General features: G+C 41.8%; 1 protein-coding gene across 2 annotated transcripts in view; it reads right to left on the bottom strand.

Annotated features, from left to right (window-relative positions):
* pbx1a (pre-B-cell leukemia homeobox 1a) overlaps positions 1–19733 on the bottom strand; it is a 51162-nt gene extending 31429 nt beyond the window's left edge. For both annotated transcript variants that reach the window (XM_030752138.1, XM_030752137.1), the window contains exons 1-2: positions 19085–19733; positions 18309–18382 (exon numbers count right to left, since the gene is read on the bottom strand). In XM_030752138.1, the coding sequence (XP_030607998.1) occupies positions 18309–18382; positions 19085–19269 (259 nt within the window). In that variant the 5' untranslated portion in view covers positions 19270–19733. The remainder of the gene's footprint in view (positions 1–18308; positions 18383–19084) is intronic.
* Positions 19734–20775: the final 1042 nt, after the last annotated feature.

Raw genomic sequence — 20775 nt, 5'->3', positions numbered from 1 at the left:
TTTGAAAGTGTCTCAATGTGTCAGCAGACCAAAATAGAGGGAGGTACTTTAAGGATGAAAAGAAGAATGGAAGAAAAGCAAACAAGTGAAAAAAAAATAAAATAAAAAATCCAGCCATAAATGAAACGCATCAGGAGAGATTAGTCTACTCAAAAACAGAGCAGAAACAATAAACATAGAAGGCACCCACACCTCATTGCATTACAATTTGTTTCTTTTGTCTCTCTCTTTAATATAAGTGTTTACTTGGGCAAAATCCAATCATTTCATTCTCTCTGAGCGTATTTCATGTATATAAACAAACATTTGCTCGACCTCACTGGAGTATTAGCTTTAATGTATCGTCAGCAAGCCTGGCTTTGAGAGGGCATTAATTTCAATTCGCCGATTTAAACACTCCAGTTTGTCGCAATCCTTCATCGCAGTACGCCACCAAGTCAACACACACAATGGGCCTATTTTTCAATCTAATGGCGGGGCTTACTTGCCATTAGTAAAAAAAAAAAAAAAAAAAAACTGCTTTTGCCTTTGAACAAGCCACTCAAAATGTAACCCTGCATTTTAAAATGAATTTGAATAATTAATTGCAAGTTAAAACCGCCACAAACCCTAAGAAAAGGGACTGGGGACGGGAGCTTGGAAATATATTTCTTGCCCCGAGGCCAGGAGATGTCTCATCTTAGAAAGCTGGAAAATCTCGTGTTTGAGGATAGAGTGTGTAATCTCCAGTGAATCTAATGAAACAAAGTAAAAGATAACGCCACATTTCATCACATTGGAGACAGAGAGCTTCCTCTGGCTTACCCTTGAGGTGGCAGGAATCCATAATCTGAGGAAATCAGTCTTTTTATGTAGTTGAGGTATCACAAGCCCCTATTTGACCTGACTCTCACGACAATTGATTTATGAGCAGATCGGATACTTGAATCAGAAGTCTGCACCTCTCTCTCAAATGATTTATTTTGAAGAAAAGGCTTTCTGGAGAAAATATTACGAAACCAACCACTGTCACAAGTAATTTTAGATGCCGTACAGCCCTTCAAAAAGACATAAACGCATCATGTCTTAACCAAAAATGTATATTTGCTGACAATAAGGTATTTCTGTCACCACATTTCTTTGCAAAAACTACATTTTTACAGCACTATAACCTCATACATGCCAAATTCACACATTTACAGAATCCACCTCTTCTGCTGTCCTTGGCCCATTCCTTTGCAGTGAGCTTGTCTTTATTATTTAATTAAGCCACTACGGCCATTACATTAATAATTGAGTGTGAGAGGAGACCCAGGGCAGCCGCAGGCTCTGGCACATTGGGCTTCCTGGTGAGGAGTGTATTAAAAATGTGTGTGTTTATGTCCCCGGGGCGTCTGTCCTGGCTGCATAAAATTGAATTGGTTATATCTAATATATCATCCCCTAAGGGTGACTGGGTGGGTGAGGAAGAGCAGGGGAGAGCTGGGATGGTCGCATCCTGCCAGCAGGGAACGAGTCTCAGAGATTCAGAGAGAGAGACGCATGAGGCTGTGACGTTAATGTCCCTCAGAATCAAATCGATGGCTGTCCGAATCCTCAGTGAGCATGGCCTTAAGCTACGGAGCACAAGACAAGCCCGGAACCAGATTAAACCCACTCGTTACTGCAGTCTTTGTTCACTTCTGGTGTCTGGTGATGCATTCAGTGCATCAGTGAGAATGGGTGGAGGATTTCTTATGAAAACGGATTACAACCAGATACCAAATACATGCGAGAAAAAAAGCTTATGGCATTCATATGGATACTAAGAGGATGAATGTTGGCGACAATGTAAGTGTCTGAATGTAAAGGCAGGAGAAACATCACTCATGATCCCTCCTTTCACAGACTGAGGGGCTGACTGCAAATGCACTCTCCCTCACTGTCTTTCTCCACCTCTCCTCTTATCTGCTTTTTCCCACCATCCCCCACTCCCACCTCCACATCCAGCGAGCTCTGTGCCTTTATCCAACTCTGCACCTTTAAGGCCTCCAGACTCCAGAGGAATGAGCATTTTAACACCACCATTAAGGTCAGGGCCTAAATTATTGATCTGCCACCTCTATCAGCATAACGGTCACGTAGCCAGTATCACAATCTAACCCTCGGCCAGCTCGCTGCAGCTACCTCAATTAGAGAGAGATTCTCATTACAAAGAGAGACAGCGAAAGTGAGAGAGAGAGTGAGGTAGAGCAGAAATAAAGAGAGAGAGGTCCATTTCAGATGATGAAAAAAAGGGACAGAGAGCATTCTTTACACCCACCCTCCTCCTCCCCCCTTCCCGTCCACCTCCTCCTTCCCCTTGAAGTCTCCCGTCATCTCCCCAGACAAGACCCAAAGATGACAGGTCTTATCCTCACCAAAATGCGGGCGATAAGGCAGCTGTAAAAGAATAATAAAAGAATAATGCATGGAGGATGAAAGAGGAAGGCAGACAGGGAGTGAGGCAGAGAGAGAGGCAGGCCAGGGAGGGGGCAGCAACATAAATAAAGATGCGGCACTGTAGGGCTGGATCTCTTAATGAATTCGGAAGGTCCTGGATCAATAACATCAGCACGCTGACGACACATCACAAATGCCACAGGAGCCCTCCGCTTTAAGATGAGCCTGAAGAAAAACAGACGTTTGGTGCATGCGTCTTCTCCATAAAAATGACCAATCATTGAAAATCCTCTTTAAAAATGGGCCGAACCCGTGAAGAGTGTGCTTGTGTGTGATGCTGCTGCAAGGAGCATCAGGAAGCAGGAAGCTGCTTTGATGCTTGGTAATGGGGATGATTTCCACCTAGGAGATGTGGCGATAGTGGCCATGCTATCAGTGCCATTAGTAATGCTGATGACAGATGGTTTCTTTGTCTCTATTCAGATTTATTTTCACAGCTGTCAGGGTAAAAAACACACTGAGTACATCATTACCCAGAGCAAATAGCCTGAAATGAAACAATCCCTGTCATGACGGTCAAAATGTCTGTTGATCTGTGGGGAGAGGGGGACTAGAGTATATGTTAGAAAGCATTATGGCAAAGACTCTTAAAAATGGATCAAAGCAGAAGTTGAGGTCGGTCTCGAAAATGTGCCCTCTCTCCCTATTCGCTCATATACAATCATGGCCTAATGGCATTCCATTAACATAATTGCCAACATAACTAGTGTTCCGTGTCTGAGAGCTGATCCCCAACTACATGCAAAAAAAAAAAAGAAACAGAAAGATGAGAAGAGATGAAATTGAGCCAAACTGGGACCATCCCCAAAAACATATTGTGGGTGTTCAAGCTGGATTCGCCTCCTCCTCACCCGCTTTTCAAAGCTACAGCGCTTTGCGGAGACCCCCTGGGAAGACTCTGGCATCTCAAGGAATGTGATGCCAGTGTGTGTGTGTGTGTGTGTGTGTGTGTGTGTGTGTGTGTGTGTGTGTGTGTGTGTGTGTGTGTGTGTGTGTGTGTGTGTGTGTGAGAGGGAACATTTTTTTGTATGCAGCACAGATAGCGGGTGAAAGAGCAGAGAGCTTCCTTCACATGTTGGTAGCTGCCTCTGTGTTCAAAGATTGGGCCCCGACGCACGCTTTACACCAAACACAACCTGCCAGGCGAAATGAAATTCCCATTATTTTTAATTAATCCCTAATTAAAATATATTACTCCACAGATTCCACAAATCTCTCTTAATATGCAAATGTGGCCAATTCAAGGATATTTACATGTCATTAATTAAGGCAAGCACATTCTCTTAGTCTAATGAGCTGTGGCCTGGGTCTGCCAAGGAAAACTAAACACTGGGCTCAGGAGTGAGTAAGCACAGCCACGGGGGGATGCCGAGTCTCTGTTGAGTCAGGACTATCAAACACTAATGCCGGGGTGAAGTAGACAACAGCTCTGCTAGGCTCACAGGAAAAATCCACCCTGAAACACTCTGACATCATTAAAAACTGCTACCGGTGATGGAGCTTACATCTTTGTGCTGTTTTTTAACAGCTGGCATGTGTTCTTCTCATTCCTGAGCATAGCTGACCAAACGTAGCAGCTGTGACATCAAACTGAGGTCTTTCCACAGAGCTATATGCAACAATTTCATGCACTTACATCTGCTGAAAGTACAGCTGACACAAATAATAGATGAAGTAAGCTGAGCTTAAGCCCTTCAGCACCTGTGAATAATCTTATGTCACTCTATGATGGCATCGCCTACATGCTGAATCATTTTGTTTCAAGTCTTTATTGAATCTGTATGATGTGAATTATTAAAATCTGTTTTTGTTTTTGTTTTTTTATGGCTGTGTAAAAGTTGGGATTTTATCATCCAGCATAGTTTTTTTGTTTTTTTTTTGCATCATTTGGAAACTTTAGGATCTTAAACAAAATTTAAAGTTGGGAAGTTGGACAGTGTTCGGTTGTATAGCTTTAGTTTTTAATTGAAAAGAAATGAAAGGAAAATTGGGTATCCAATTACTAGTCTGAGATACAGTACAACCCCACTCCCAAAACACTGGGAACAGCCAACAACACAGGAATGAGACATGTTTAACACTGTGCTGCATCAACTCTCCATTTTTACTTGAATTAATTGGGAACTGAGGTACTTTCACAAAGTACCTCAGTCTCTTAATTATTGCTGGATGTAAGATTTGTAATGCATGGACTATGTGACTTTGCATTGTCTTGTGGACATTTGTAAGGCCTTCCCTGAAAAGAAGATGTTGCTCCAAACACATATATATGTAATTCAGCATTAATAATGCCTTCACATATACGTTACCCACACCATGTGCACCAATGCACTCCCATTAGCTTCACCATGAATGCTCCCTTTTTGAACTGCGAGCTAATAACAAACCAGGTGGTGTCTTTCCTCTTCAGGATGCAGCTTACATAAAACCACTTGCAAAAAATTCAAACTAAACACACATTTAAAAAAAAAAGTCTCAATTCTAGCACTTGAAATTGTTGCTATTTTCAATTAAATATAGGCTATGAATGATTACACAATAATTGATTTTTTTAATTTTTTTTTTAACAGCAACCTGCCCATCGTGTACCCTGCCTCTCTCCCAGTGACATCTGAGACATCTGAGCCCCCCCGTGCCTCTGAATTGGATAAGCAGAAAGGAAATGGATGGATAAATGGCTGGATCGTTGGCACATCTACTGTATGTCACTCGGGTTTTGAAATCATGCTCTCACTGCACTGCATGTCAGCAATTTGACACCTTTACTGTTTACTTGGCATTCAGGAGTTCAGGAAGTGAAGGATTTACAGCATAAATACTGTGTAATACATGCTTTTCTTGTTTTGCCTTTCAGATAAAAATTGCCACAAAGCAAACTGAGACTCGACTCACTGAAATATGCAACATGTGCAAAGAAGATACAAGGACACGCTTCTTCATTACAGGGTTTATAAAAACGATGAAATTACCTGCACTTTGACCAGAAGAAGCACTGAAATTACATTACATTACATTTACATACTTGTATGTAAATGCTTGAGTGCTAATGATCCAGAAATGTAACATATTCTAATGCTTGAAGGGTACTTGGAGAATGCAGACCTTATCCAAGGCCAATACTCTCATCAAACACCATAAACATTTATGCAAAATAATAAATAATAGTACGCATACACAAATGAGTGAGTACTTGCATAGCAAATATCAACTAACAATAACACTTACTGCAACTTTCTCACACGCTCCCATTTTGAAAACAGTTTTTATTGTTCATGCAAACAACTCCAACCCCATAACACCCATCACCCTGCTAACCCATGGCCCCTTTCTTCTTACTGAGACGTCAAAGCCAATTGTCCATTAGTTGTTTAAAGTCAGCCCTCCGGGGCCTCCTAATAGCATAAGAGTCCCAATTCACAAGTCACTGGTGTGATATATTTATGAAGTAAATATCCAAGATCCAACCCCTGATCCAGCTCTGCACCAAAATGTATTGGATTCTTCCTTTGCCCACTTTTCCATGAAGTTTAATTAAAAAGCAGGCCAGGTCATTTTTGCACAAGGAATGCAGCTATTTTTGACTCTTTAAACACCTGCATATTTTTACATAACATTTTGAATGCCATTTCATACTTTTCTGTTATTTCACTTCTCTTACAATGACTGCACTTACATGTGAAGGTACTCTATGTAACAGAGTCAAAGTACCTGATGATGAAATCTTCTCTTAACTATGTTTCCAGTGCACATCAGTGCATGAGTAACATTCTGTCAACCGCAATAACAGCTTCTTAATAATTAAAGTGAAGATGTGTGGTGTATCCAACCATTCTTCCACAGTTGTTACACAGATACTTTTCATGGATATCATGTTGTAGGAGGTGATTTGAAGGAGAGTGAGGAAATGAGCTGGGTAAGATGTACCTTGCTCATCTCCTTGTTCTCCCCTTTTCCAGCTGCTCTAATTTGACACCTTGAGCTTCTTCTTTTTTTTTGGGGGGGGGGGGGGGGGGGGGGGGGGCTGCACAATGGGCAGGGTTAACTAGGTGAGGGAGTGCAAAGACACAGCAGAATTCATTAAGAATAGCAACCCGTCTCTCCCCTCAACCTACGATGGTAATGATATCTGAGGTTAGCAGAGAGCAGACTAGCCAGAAGATGGGAGGCGAGCACTGAGAAGAAACAAAGACAGAAAGAGGGAGAAACTGAGCGAGTGGGGAGCTCCGGAAAATTAGAAGGACTTCAAATACATCTATTTCCAGAGGAACAAGTTCATGGTTCAGCTCGTACATCAGGCACTTGCTCTGAACAATCTCACTGAGGCTCCTGTTTGCCTGGTTGGTTCTGAGTGTATTTCTGCATCCTGTTAACATTCACATGAAATGAAAGAGGTTTCAAAAACTGCTATTTTGCCTCTGACAGTCCTAATGCACTATGATGACATACCAACAACCGACTGCAGACCTTCGAAAAACCCATTTACGCCACACTTTGTAGGTTGGATGGAGTGCAATCAGACCTTTTCAACATTGTGATTACCACGTACTGGCACAGTAATCTGTGGCTGAGGAATTGGCTGGCTAATGGCAGTTTCACATCAGCCATCTATAGGGACCTTGCAGACAGGTAAAGTGGTAGTTGCAAGATATTGAAATGGCCAGCGCCACCTGGGATGAAAGGCCTTTTAAAAAAAGTATTAAGAACTTATTTTTTTCTCTAGAAGCAAAAGCACTGTGTGTAAGACGAGCAGCTTTATCTTTGCAGTGACTTAAAACATCAAACACCTCGCTTTCCCTCACAGCCACCGGAGCTGCAGCTTGATTTTAGAGCTGGAGGGAGAATGATTGAGGGGTGAGGAAAAAAAACAATGTTTCAAAGCTGAGCTGAAATCCTTGTTGAAACAGTGTCCCGAGACCTTTCAAACACTCATTTCCATTTATCTAGCAGTGACATTTTTCATGACGTACTCTCTGGCAAACTATCTGACTCATAAATCCAATTCAAGCCTATTACTGAAGAACTTTTAAAGCTATCCTTCATTAATGTTAATGGGGTTTTTTAGTGGAGGCCAGTGGTGGTTAGGACTACATGGCTGCTTTCCCAAGCTTGTTTAACAGGCTCCAGACAGAGATGGATGCCTCTTGCAGTCCGATAGGCTCTCTAAGCCATCTATCACCCAGAGGACCCACCCACAGAGCTGGCGTTCCATAACAAAGGGCAGGCAGGAAAGCTTCTGATTGACAGCTTTATGCGCGCGGTGGCTAGTCAGACAGCGATGAGCAGACACGGTATCTGTTTGTGGCCTCGGTGCTGGCCTCCCTTTCTGAAAATGAGTTGTGAAGAACAGAACAAAATAATGAGTGAGCAGGGGAATCGATCAATATGCCGACACACGAGATAAATGAGAGAATCAAACACACGGAAAAGAAAAAAAAAAGCATCCCTAATGCTGCTGAGTAGGTACAAAACTAATCAGGCAAATGAAGCTGCCTGAGCAACATAAACTGTGAATGGAGAGCAGTGTTAAGGCATAAACAGTTATTATCACAAAGATCATTACCCTTACACCTCCAGACTCACTAATTACCGCGGTAAACAGCCATACTCTAAAAATGTCTGGCTGGAATACGCAGTAAAACCCTCTGCAACATGTAAATGCATGTACAAGTCACAACTAAAGGGCTAACATGCTGCTCAAAAGCATCCAAATCTATAATAATATTAAAGAAGTAAAAAGCGCTTTGCTTCTGTCACAACTGTAATCATTTTAGGAGAGGCCACAGTAGCTCTCTCAGGGTGTATATTCTTGAAATGTAGACAAAAAGGAAGGGGGTGGGGTGTTTCAGAAGAGACACACTAAATTTGGACAGTAAGTAGTATCACCCCGTCTGCGCGGTACACCGCACATTCGCAACGCCCCATTTAACCGCACACGGCGCTTCCCTCTACTGGCTTCATTTGCATACTTCAGCGGGGCCCTGACGGATGAAGACGGATGGGGCAAAATCAGCCTCACTGAAACAACTGTTTTATCAAGGTTAAACTATCCAAGAAGCTCTTAACCCCCGCGCCTTTATCACACTACAGCTCTCCCAATATCAATCTATCAATATGATCTTATCGGGAGGGAGGTGGGAGAAGACGCTCTTCATAAACTCAAGTAATAGGAACATAAAGGAATTTTATGTGTTTAGGGGAGGAGACTGCTAAACATGGTGCTGAAGGACATCAATAAAATCCAATAAAACAGGCTGCAAGGTGGTGCCAGCAAAGCCAAATAAAAAATAATAGAAGAAGAGCTGCTCCCCTCAAGGCGTGAGAGGCATGCGCGGAGTCACAGGGTTGTCGCTTCATATCTTGAGAACGAGTCGTGAAAGCATCAGCGAGAAACACTAAAGTCCTCCTTTTACAACATGGCGTAGGGGAACCTGCGCATGCTGTCATCTGATCTGCCTCAGGGAAGTTTTAAAATAAATTATCCATGCATGTTCACTCACTGAAACACATTCAATGAAGTGGTAATAGATGCATGTCTAATATTACTTGTCCTTGTGTCACGTGACCTAGTTTAATGTAAAATGAGAGTTGTTAGTTTGAACTAACACAATTTGCCTTCCTGTTGAGAGACTTCAGATGACAACACAGTGCATGCCTGTGTTTGTGTGTGCACATAGAAACTGAGGAATTTCCAACAGTTAGGCAATAATAATTTATAACATAAGCAATGACAAGATTCCTGTAATTCCTTCATTCTTGAAAGTGAGTCAAATTGACTTAAGTTGTATAGAGAACATGGGACAGGCAACAGGATAAAAATATAACCAACCTCTTTTGGGCAGGAAACCATAGTTGGGAATATCTGAGAGAATTCAAACTGACCTCCCTCGCCGCTCCATGAGGTCGGAGAACCAAAGGGATTTCTCCCATCAGCGAAAATCAGGGTACACCACAGATAGTGACATCATGAGCTCTAACCACCTAATCTGTTACCCTATCCCTAAGAATATGGTAAGTTCTCTAGCAACTGGTTTGCAAGAGAAGTCTGAACATTTTTGAAAAAGGTAAAAAAGTTTAAAATATATATAAATGCAAAAATACTGAAATACTGCAACCACTAAAAACTGCCAAAAGGGCCATTGAAAGCATTTACAATGTACCAACAGAGAGGGTGCCTTTGATTGTAATCGGAAAGCTAGTCCAGCAATTTTGTGCTGCCGCTCCAACTTAAAATCACCCTTACCCACTAACCTTGATCGTGCAACACTTAAAATGCAGTTCTTCTGAGGTTATAAGAGACCCAGAAGGAGAGCAGAGGCAGGGAAGATCTGAAATGTATCCAGGTGCCAACCAATCCAAATACAAGAATCTTCAAATCAGTTCTGTATTTATGAGGTAGACAATGCAGAGAAGACAGTGCAGGTGTGTTTCTTTTCTCTTTTTCTGGTACCACTTACGAGCGGCATCCTGCACCAGCTGCAGGAGTAAGATGTTTATGTCTGTTCGTCCATACTAACTGCGTGAACACCTGAAACTTCTGTAACAATGCCAAAACCACCTTGCAGCACGATGACATCCAGAGTAGCTGTATTGCCCAAACAACACAAAAATATCCCACTGCTAAACTGTCAAACAAAGATTAAATGATAGAAACAAGTTGTGTTTTGATAGGCTACAGTACGAGCACTTCTCAGGTGTTACCGGTACAGTGTTCACGCCTTATGCAGAGTTAGATAACCTGACTTTCAGCGCATTACGACAACTTTTATGGCCCAGAACAGCTGATGTAATAACAAATTGATACAGAAAAAAACAAATCGCTAAAAGCACAAACATACCCATAAACCCACACAAATATACACAAATCATAAGAGCAAACTACCTCCTAACTTTTGATCTTTGAAGGGTAAAAACTCAGTTAGGAGCAGCTCGGTAATAAATGAACAGAAGTATATAATTTGCTGATTATGCTCAAGTAGAAAAAAGAAAATGACAGCAATTAACATAATTTCAGTAGGAGTTAACTGTCCAGAACTAACATCGCCAAAGGCAAGCTGGCAGACAGAAGGCACAGAGGAAATCCACAGCTTTCAGTCTTTGGGGTTGGGATACAGATTTTTACTGTACAGGGAAGCAGCAAAGAGGTGTCACTGCATTATCAATCCTTGTTGCTGTTAGTGCGGAAAATTGGGCACATATTTAACAAAATAGAAATGCTAAATTTCAAGGTTTGGTTAGCTTTGACATTGAAAACTTTTAACAGTCTAGTAACGAGGCAGTTAAACAGATTAACATATAACTTTGAGTCAAACCTACTTCTGGTTGAGAAAATCTGCACTGTTTCTAATGCAATTTGAGCTTTGAGAATTTATATGACACAAGTGGCATTAATGAATTTCTTTCTAATTATAAAAATATCTTTCACTCCAACACCAGTTCTGGCTTTTGTTGTTTTTTTTAATGAAAGAGCTTTGTTGCTGTTTTTTTTTTTTTCTTGATTCCTGCATGCTGAGGTTTCCCTTTTTGCCTGCCTACTTGAGAAGCAGCTTTAAGGGCCCTTATCTGACTCTCAGAGATGGTATTTACACTGCCAGGTGGCCAGGCCAAGTGCTGACCTGTGCTAACATCCATGCTCTCGCCCCACTGTGCTAAATGCTACCTGTGGTGTCACATTTGCCCAGGGAAGTGATCCAAAACTGCAGCACCCCGTGTCTCTATAGGCCCCATGGAATTAACAGCAACAATCCCAAGAGACAGCCTGCCTGTCTGCTTCTGCCCCTGCAACACACACACTGTGACACGCGCACAGAAATAGTACATACCGCACACCACACTGAAGATTGCCAGCAAGAGACTGTTTGATTTTGCAGCCACAAAAACAACTCTTTGTGTGGCTAAATTTATCATCGCTCTCCGCCACAGTATTTGTGTCTTTCTCTACAGTTCAATATCTCCTCTGCTTTTCTGTGCGTGTGTGTGTGTGTGTGTGTGTGTGTGTGTCTGCATTGTTCTTTGTCTGCGCTTTTCCTTCCAGCGAAGGTGCCGAGGTTACCAAGGCTCATCTGTGGCCCCTTTTGTCTCTCACGGCACAGGCAAGGTTTATTAACATAAATTAGAATAGCTCACCGAGAGAGTACCTTGTCGCTATGCGTTACCCACGGCAACCTCTCCTCCACTCTCAATCCACCTGAGCATATGTGTGTGTGTGCGCGGTTGTGTGTGTGTGTTTGTGTGTGAAATAAAGAGAGAGAGAAAGAGAGACAGAGAGAGAGAGCACACTCCCCTGCATCTAAATGTGAAACTCTGAAATGAGGGAGACACATCCACACCCATCTCTCCCCTGTCCTGATTAAAATAAATGGTGCTATCTGCACTGCATGACTCACTACACCATGGCATTACTATCAGTAATTGAAACATCCAATCACTACTGAGCCATCAGCCTCACTGCTCTCCCCCATCTGACTTTGTGGCACCTGATTGAACATCACACTGTATGGGAAGTAAAGCAATATATGCCTACGAGTTTATCCGAAGAAATGTTGATGAGAGACACAAAAATACTGCATCAGTGAGAGTGAAACTTGTGTGTGTGTGTGTGTATATATATATATATATATATCGGTGAGAGTGAAACTTGTGTGTGTGTATAATATATATATATATATATATATATATATACACACATTTTTTTATTTTTTTTGGTATGAAAACTATGTGTGCATGTACAGTATATATTTAAATATGTGTGTGCCCATGTGTGTACTACTCAGCATCCTAAGCAGATATCTAGTGAGAGTCAGGCAGTCTCATTGATTGGTGTTGATTCCATCTGGGCAGCGAGCAGCGACTGACAGTGGATCTAAGCCGCTGCGAAAGGCAACCATTAATCTTGGTCCTGTTTAAGCAGCATGTATTAATTTGTGTCATTTTTACTAAGTCAGCCAGGGAAGAGTGCTTGCCATTTTATGTTTGACTGTTCATCGAAGTCAGGGGGTCCTTTGTACAACCCCAGCATGCTGCCAACGCGCCACTTACATCTTAGTGGCAGGGTGCCAGAAAACACACCTCCATCAAGAAAATCTGAATACATAACTTACATTTTTGGTACAAGAAAAGATATGAAAGGTATAAAAAGGCTGGGGCGCTAACCACAAGGATTTAACACCGCAAAAAACAGTATAATTCAAAGGTAGGAATGTATAGTTAGAGCCCCATGAACATATCAATAATAAGATCTGCAGGTGTTTCAACTCCAACAATATGAGGATATATGCGTTTGCCAGTCACGCTGCGTGAAGCAATTCTATGAGACTGTGGAAAATCCAATCAAATCCAAACAGCACCAATAAGAAAAACAATGGCTGAGGCAATTGCAGCTGCAATAATGTCACCAGAGCTGTTCTGTAGACACTAAAAGCTGCTCTAGAGACAAACATCTGATAAAAAAGAAACTCCACTCTGCCATAGAGCAAATTTCCTCTCTAAAGCAATTTTATATTCGATAAGTGGGAAGGCATTCTTAGCGTAATGGATCTGAATATGATCTCTGTCAGAAAACTAAGAACACAGTCTCATATAAAAGCCCAGCGTGCAGAATGGTCAGTGCTGCTGCATCAGATAACCAGACTGAAAAGTGCAGGAAACAAACTATGGATAGAGATGCAATGAATTCATCTTTCTCTTGAATAGGTGAGCTGATAGCTCTGTCTTTCTGTCCCTCTTGTCCTTTCAGTGAAGGTGAAATAAACAGACACGGACGCCAGGTTACTTGCGAGTGTGTAAATAGCACAAACGCAGTGGAAATGTAAACACACATCAATATTTTTGTGTGCTAAAGGGTGCAAGTGATCTTAAAAAAATGCAGAGAAAAAAAAACAGAAGATGCCAAAATAAACACAGGACAAGCCCCAGCAACATACTTATACACTCACACTCAGACACACACACACTCACACAACACACACACACAACACACACCCTTGCCATACATCGACACACACAATATGACCATTCTACAGCCAGATCTGTTATCACGGCTAATTACTACTCCCACCGCACATATACAGGGCAGTAATTAGCCTCTTAAAACATGATTAACATGTCTCAATTAAGCCAGTCAACATTTGCATAATATATTAGCTGTCCTAATTGCAAGTGAGTTTATATCAGAGGACAGGAACCAGCAAAAATACTTACTGTTGCTCCTGAAGTGATTATGTAGTGAGTATAAATATGAATATAGAGGAAATGCCAGTGAATAAATGGGAGCCCAGTCTATTTATGTATGCTATAACTCACTTCAAAAGCAAAGATAAACTGACAGTCAGCACATCCCCTCTCAGACTATACTTATAAAAATATACTGCATGTTTATTATTATTCACTTAGATGAACATTTCTGGTAAGCAGAAGAAGAGTTTCCGATAAATGCATAAATCAAAGTTGGGCAACATTTTCTCAGGAAAACTTCACACTCATTTTGAAGTTATTTATTTGAAGTTATTTATGAGAGAACAGGCAGAGTCCTGTTCAGCCTTATTTCCGTGGAAACTAAAACATGAGGGGATAAACTGCTGCTTCGGCACTTCCAAGCCGGGGACAGATATACAGTCTCCCAGCTAGCGCGGGGAAACCAAGGACATAGCCATTAGTTTCAGGACAGCGCCACATTGGAGACTAATGCCTCCATCTGTCACTGGAGATGAGAGGAGGGTAACAAAGAGAGGCAACACTAACCCCTGAACTCATCATGGACAGCCATGTCAATTAAATACTGAAAAACTGCAGCACTGGGAGCCATAGTGACCAGTTTATCCACGGCTGCAATGGCGCCCAACCAGTACCTCTGCCAGTGTTTAATGCTAACATTACAGAAAACAGTGCTTTAACATCATCACCATGCACCTTTGGGTTTATTTCAATCCAACAAAGTAGATCTGAGACAATTACTTGATTAGCAATTAGTCAACAGTCTAATGCAATGCTAAATACTGTTAGTTATACTGCTATACTGATGTTACTAAGTATGATCAAATATCCACTTCAGTCATTTATTTAAGCAAAATACAGACACTTCACCAGTAATGGCATAGGGTGACTGGACAAATATGTCACCTACCGGGGACTGGTTGAGTCTACTGCCATTTGTATTTTTTGGGTTAATTTGTTTTTCTTGACTGACTTCTTGTATTATGTATTTTTGCTCATTTAGTGCTCTGCTTCCTTAAGAATTAGAAGCTTGGTAAACAAAAAAAAAACCAAAAAAAAAAAACACAAGTTGGTGCCTCCTTTTTACCCACACACAGATGCTGATGGAGATTCTCATCAGTATGATTAGCATGCTCATGCTAAGTATGCTACCAGTTGCTACTCTTCCACCAACATCTCACCTTACAGGTTGTGCATCCTGATGATGCTATTCCCACTTGTTTGTCTATTTAAAGGCTGCAATGCGTCCTTCACCTTGCAGTTTTGTTTCAGTCCTTGGGCTTGCGTTTGCATTTTTTCCAGTTTAGAATAAAAATAATCCCAAATAATATATATTATATATTAGAAATCGCCAGTTGTTGGACTGGCAGTGACCGTTTGGTCCATCCTTACTATTGGGGATTGTTGACTCAGATTTTTTTTTTAAGTGTGCCCTGCTGGTAACGATTTTGCTGATTGACATTTTCTTTCAAACTATAATTGACAGCATATACAAGCAAAAATCAAATTTTCTTCAATGCAAAGTGTTATTTTTACAGTTTACCCAGAACTGTAATAAGTTACAGGGGTCTTTGCTCACAAGTCTGAAAATAAAATGCTCTGCTACTGGAAAGAGGTACAAATAGTTATCTGAAATTGAACTGCTGTGCACCCACCTCTGCCTGACATAGTTTACCTTCACCAATCATAAGCAGGTACAACAGATTTATATAACAAGACAAATGTTGAGTACTGACATCATTTTTTTTATGTTTATAAATTCAACATATAACAGGACATTGACCCTTTTCTCTTTATTACTCATCTCCACAATTTTACTTGTAACTGCTTTGCTCATGAGGCTCATGTCGCTGGCTCTGAATAGCTTTAGCTTTAGCCACTTTGCCTTTGTCAGCTTCTTTAAAATATCCATGTTCACCTGGATGAAGGTGATTTATGTGTCTGATTAAGCTTTTTGTTACTAAAGAATACTTCTGTGCTGTGACTGGAACAGTCATCAAAATAAATATCTTCTTCATGCCAGTGAAAGAACAACATTTCCCCCAGAGTTCATGAGACTTCGAAAGTGATCAGATCAACACCACTGTGAATATCTAAAATGTGTGTACATGTCTAATTAGCGGCGCATGCATGGGTGGAGTGGGCGGGGGCACTTAGCAGGATGGACTGATTCAGCAGGTCTCCAGCTTTGATAAGTTCAAGCGGTGTAATGCATTATCCGTCTGATCACATTAGTCATGCAGGAGCTCGCCATCTGACCCGAGCTTGCATGGGAGTAATGTGAGGCTGCTGACAAGGGTGGCCTGACGAAACAGTCGCAGGCCCACAGATAGACAGAGAGAGAGAAGGAGAGTGTAGGCCTGAAATCTGACACCCAGAAACACTGACTTGGTGTCTGGCTTCTCTTACTTAGTCAACCTGTACGTGCCAGCTTCGCTCGCCGTAATGGTTCCACACAAACAAAGACGCTCTCCAGTTCTCTTCACAGGATGTGAAGCAAGCACAGGAAAACAAATTCTAAGTGCTCTCAGGAACTGCAGAAACAATGATGATAGTTGAAAAAAAAAAGTTGAGAGGGGCCAGGAAACGGGGCAAACAAACCTGGCGACGGAAAGGAACGACTGTAAGTCATAGCGCGAGTCTCTGCTGCTGGCTTTCCATAGGCCAGCGTGTGAACCTGAGCTTGTTTAAGCTTGCTAAATACTCTCAAGCTCTGACATGGGAACGACCCCGGCACAAATCAACAGGGAGTGGGGGGTGTGTGAGGTCATCAGCTAAGACCTGCTATTGGCATGTGCTCCCGCCTTGTTTGTCAGCTGCTTGCCAATGGACACCTCACTGCTGCAATGTCCCATATTGCTGCTGTCAACACTCACACCACAACAAGAGGCACGCACAACACACATGTAAACATGCAACACCTATAGATGATGTAACAAAAAAAAAAAAAGCAAAACACTTCCTCTCTTCAGTTAAAGGTCGAGGAGAAAGGGCTGCTTCAAATCTCATCGCCCCCTGCTTGCTCTTCTTCTCACAGACACTCTGACTGCAACAGTGTAAAAAGCAAGGAGAAGCTGACTCTTTATAAAGAATATAAAAAAGGCCTGACAAATTACAGGCTGTACTCCGCTTGCATACACTGCACTCAGCACATTTGGCTGTAAATGCCATGGTGAAGGTTTGAGTCATTTTCTCTGTCACTGCAGTGAAAGGATTTTCAGTTTCGTCTGCACAAACCTCCTATGGGCGAAGATGAGCCGCGGCTCAGCTCTTCAAATGCAGACAGGGAGGACACAGAGAGGGAGCCATACACTCTTGATTCCCTCACAAATTTCTTGGGTTATTCTTAACTTTTATGTGTCATTCTGTCTCCATCAAAACAATGTAGCTATTTAGAGCTTGCTGATTTGTGGTTTGGGAGAAATGTTGCTCAGCTACATTTTAAGTAAAAATAACTGATCTGATGCATAAAAAACAGAAAATATCATCCACATTGAATTATGTTCATTTCCAAACTTGGTACTAAGCGCGGGGGGGGGGCAATTTGCAGTCTGAGAGGAGCCTCTCTCGTCAGAAGCCCTGTGAAATCCTGGTTGCCAAGAACGGTGGGAAGAGAGGAGAGGCAGGGGGGAAAAGCCAGGAAAAGGTCCAAGTCACTTTGTTCTTCTTTTTGGAAACGAACTCTGGTTGAACCCAGGGAGACGCCAGACAGTTTACAAAGAGCCAGGCATTACTCTCTCACTTTTCCAAGCCTTGCAATTTAGAAACAGGGCCCCAAACTACTAAAGCTTCTTCCTCATGGGCTGCACTTTTTTTTTTAATCTGATGAAAATCAAGTGTATACATGTTCCTTCTGCTTTTTGGGGGTGGGGGGGTGGGGGGGTAACTGTGCCAACTCTGACTCATAAGAGTGAAGCTTCAGTAAATAACAGTTCATGTTAAATTAATGAAAACGGTATTGCCTCCATAAAGCACAAGCCCCGTGTTTACTCTCAGCTGTCTACATGGCTGCAACGCAACAACCGAGCAGACAAAGTGACAAGGCTCTCTCAATAATCTCAGACAGCTTCAAAGTTGTGTTCACAGATAAGGTTATATTGGATCTTTTGTTTTATTTCCTCCCTTCAAAAGCGACGCTCTGCCACATCCCTCAGAGAATAGTCACAGGCTTTCATCATGTGAGGAGCTCTTCTTTTAATCTGCTGTTAAGAGAGTAATAATTCACACATTCCTTTTGATGACTTTGACCCTCGTTGCGAACATAAACAGAAAATCCCTCTGACCTGTCTCTGCATGTAAAACAGCTCACTTTAGTGAACACCAAGGAACTCGGCCAAGGAAAACAGACAGAGAGGAGCGAGAAAGAAAGCCCGGCCCCAGAAAGGCCCAAATGTCGACACGAAAACACTTCTGTCCAATGACAGCAAGTCAGCCGGTGTCAGTGAGGTTTGTCAAGGAAAACATGATGTAAATGATGAAAATATAGGCTTTACAATAAATAAATATTTACAGGCCTGTAGACTAGATAACCATGACCTCTGCTTTTCTTTAAAAATGCTTGAAGGATCAAAGGAAGACAAAAAAAAAAGGAAAACTAGTGATGCTAAGACACAAGGACTAGACCATAAACGTGACCTCACCTGTTTTCTCCTTTATTTCACACAAGACGTTGAAGAGAGCCGGTTTCATTCTGTGGCAGTTGAGTGCATGTTTCCTAAAAAAAAAAAAAGGGTGGGGGTGCAGGACACCACTTTCCAAATCAGTATTCAAACAAGTGGCAACAGAACAAAACTTTCAAAAATCCCCAAAACATCATTGTGGTTAAATTTTACTAACTTGATTCCAAAGCATATTAATTTATAAAACTTATCACAGCAAAAGCATGGTAATAATGTATATTTTTTAAATTATTTAAATACCCAATGCATGACTTGAAACGTTTGGAAAACAGATTTATTCAATTTACGCAGGTACTACAATATGCCTCTTTTTTCTTTTTTGCAGTATATATTTTATTGCTAATGCGGTGGATCAAAACTATAAGGGGAATCTGCAACATGTTATTAGAGCACAGGATTACAATGTAAGCTCCTTTGTAACAAGGCAGAAGACTCTCAGTTTGACTGAGGTACCAAGTGCCCCCCCCCCTTCCCAATTTCAATCTGCCATACCCATGCAATATTTTATAGTTTGGAAATATTAAAAAAAAAAAATACTCAAAAGTTTCTGCAAAGAATTTAACAAGACAAGTTTTTACGGTCTTTCTTTCGCTTTCGCGCATTCACGGCACTTCAGTGGGCGTAATTGCTTTCATTTACAGGCAGTCTTGATACAAACCACAATGTTATTATCCCCCCCTCCCATCCCAAATATTTCCGTTTTCACATGAATAATAAAGTGTTTTGTGAAGCCTCACCTCGCCTGTGCTTCGTCTAAGCTTTGGTCTGTGATGGTCATTATTTGCTGTAATATGTCTCCGATGTCCTGCTTTCTTCCCTCTCCGTCCGTCCCTGCCGTGCCATCCTGCATATGCTGCGCCAGGCCGGGGTGTCCGGCCATGCCTACCCCGTGGGAGTGCATCAGCCGAGGCTGGTCATCCATCCTTGACCACGGTCCCTGCTGCCTCCACTCCAACTTTTAAAATTTTAATATCAAGAGGGGGGAAAAAAGAAGAGAAAATATCCTCGGAAATTCCTCTGGATTCCTCGGTGTCTCTCTCCCAGCCCACTCCTCCTTTTTCCTTGGTAAGCTTTTCTGGATTTGGGAGGAGGGAGACTGACAAACCCTCTCTCTGCTCTCTCTCTCGGTCTCTCTCCCAGCTGGTTTAGGTGAAATCTGATCTGAATCGCTGCTTTAGGCTTTGGCCACTCCTGCTCCGCTACTGTAGGAAAGGGGGGGAAAAAAGAGGATTGAACATTAAAGGATCCTAATGTGATTAAAAGTGGAGCGCGCTGTGCTCCTCTTATGAAACCTCCGATATACTCGAGAGCTTGATGCGCCAAAACGCGCTAAAGACTCAACTTGCCTGTGAAGGTTTTGGATACAAAGTACCACCAACTGTTATTGTTTCGCTTATGTCTGGTAACTGACTCATAATCAGAGTGTGGATGAAAAGCCTCCGCCCCTCGAGCCACGATTGGAGAAGAAGAAGCGCGCAAGTCCCACCTCGGTCCTCTCCGAAAACGTCAATCATCCTCCTCGGGAAGGTGGGACACTGTAATAAACATAAAGAGATGTGACCGGACCGGGTGGCAATACAGTGATGGATAGAGGTGCATATGTAGCCTAATAAATAATTGTGAGTGGCAGTGGAGCTCTGACCCAACAGGACAGCGTGGTGGTGCTTGGAAAAGGCACTCTGTCATCCGGACTATATATTTTCCTGCTGAATATTTACACCCGTGTAATCAGTCAAAGGAATAATAAATCAAGACGAATTTATTAGAACATAGAACAGTTTGTGGAAAGCATTTTAAAAGCCTTGAGTTGGAATGAAGGGTCGTAACAAAAAGCGCAGTCTAACTAGCAGCCCTCCTCCTTTGGTTTGTGAAGGCAGTAAGAGCTAACGCTATATAATAATGATTGGTCCAATAATCAGTTACTCAGTAACCCAAAATAAATCTCCTAAAATATTTTGATAATTGACTCAAAGGGAATGTCATTTTTACAGGAGTTGGGAAGTAATACTGTTTGCTAAAATTAAAATGTTCAAATCTGAAACTGCCTCAGCTGTCACTTTAGTGGGCTGGGTCTAAGATGGACTTTTGAGGTAAAACTGGAAAAAATGAACACCTGACTGCTTAAGTTCAGTATGCACTAAAAGCAATTTACTAATTTCCTTTCTTTATAGCTGAAAGCTGCCAGATAGTGAATATTAAAGGCAACTTTATATTTCCCAGCGTTTCTTATGGTGGTCAGGGCTATCCTTCACTCGTACTGGTAGCTGCTTCCGTCACTTACTGTTGAGATTAGTTTACCTTGGTACCGTGCACGTCAAATCTTCAATTAGTCCAGCATGCAGCAGCTAGGCTGCTAACAAATGAACTGGCTTTCCTTCATTAGCTTACCATTTTAAATCCAATTTAAAATTTTATGAATTACATATAA

This window comes from Archocentrus centrarchus, chromosome 17 (genome assembly GCF_007364275.1).
Source record: "Archocentrus centrarchus isolate MPI-CPG fArcCen1 chromosome 17, fArcCen1, whole genome shotgun sequence".
Taxonomy (NCBI): Eukaryota; Metazoa; Chordata; class Actinopteri; order Cichliformes; family Cichlidae; genus Archocentrus; species Archocentrus centrarchus.
This window is presented reverse-complemented; position numbering and strand designations above follow the sequence as displayed.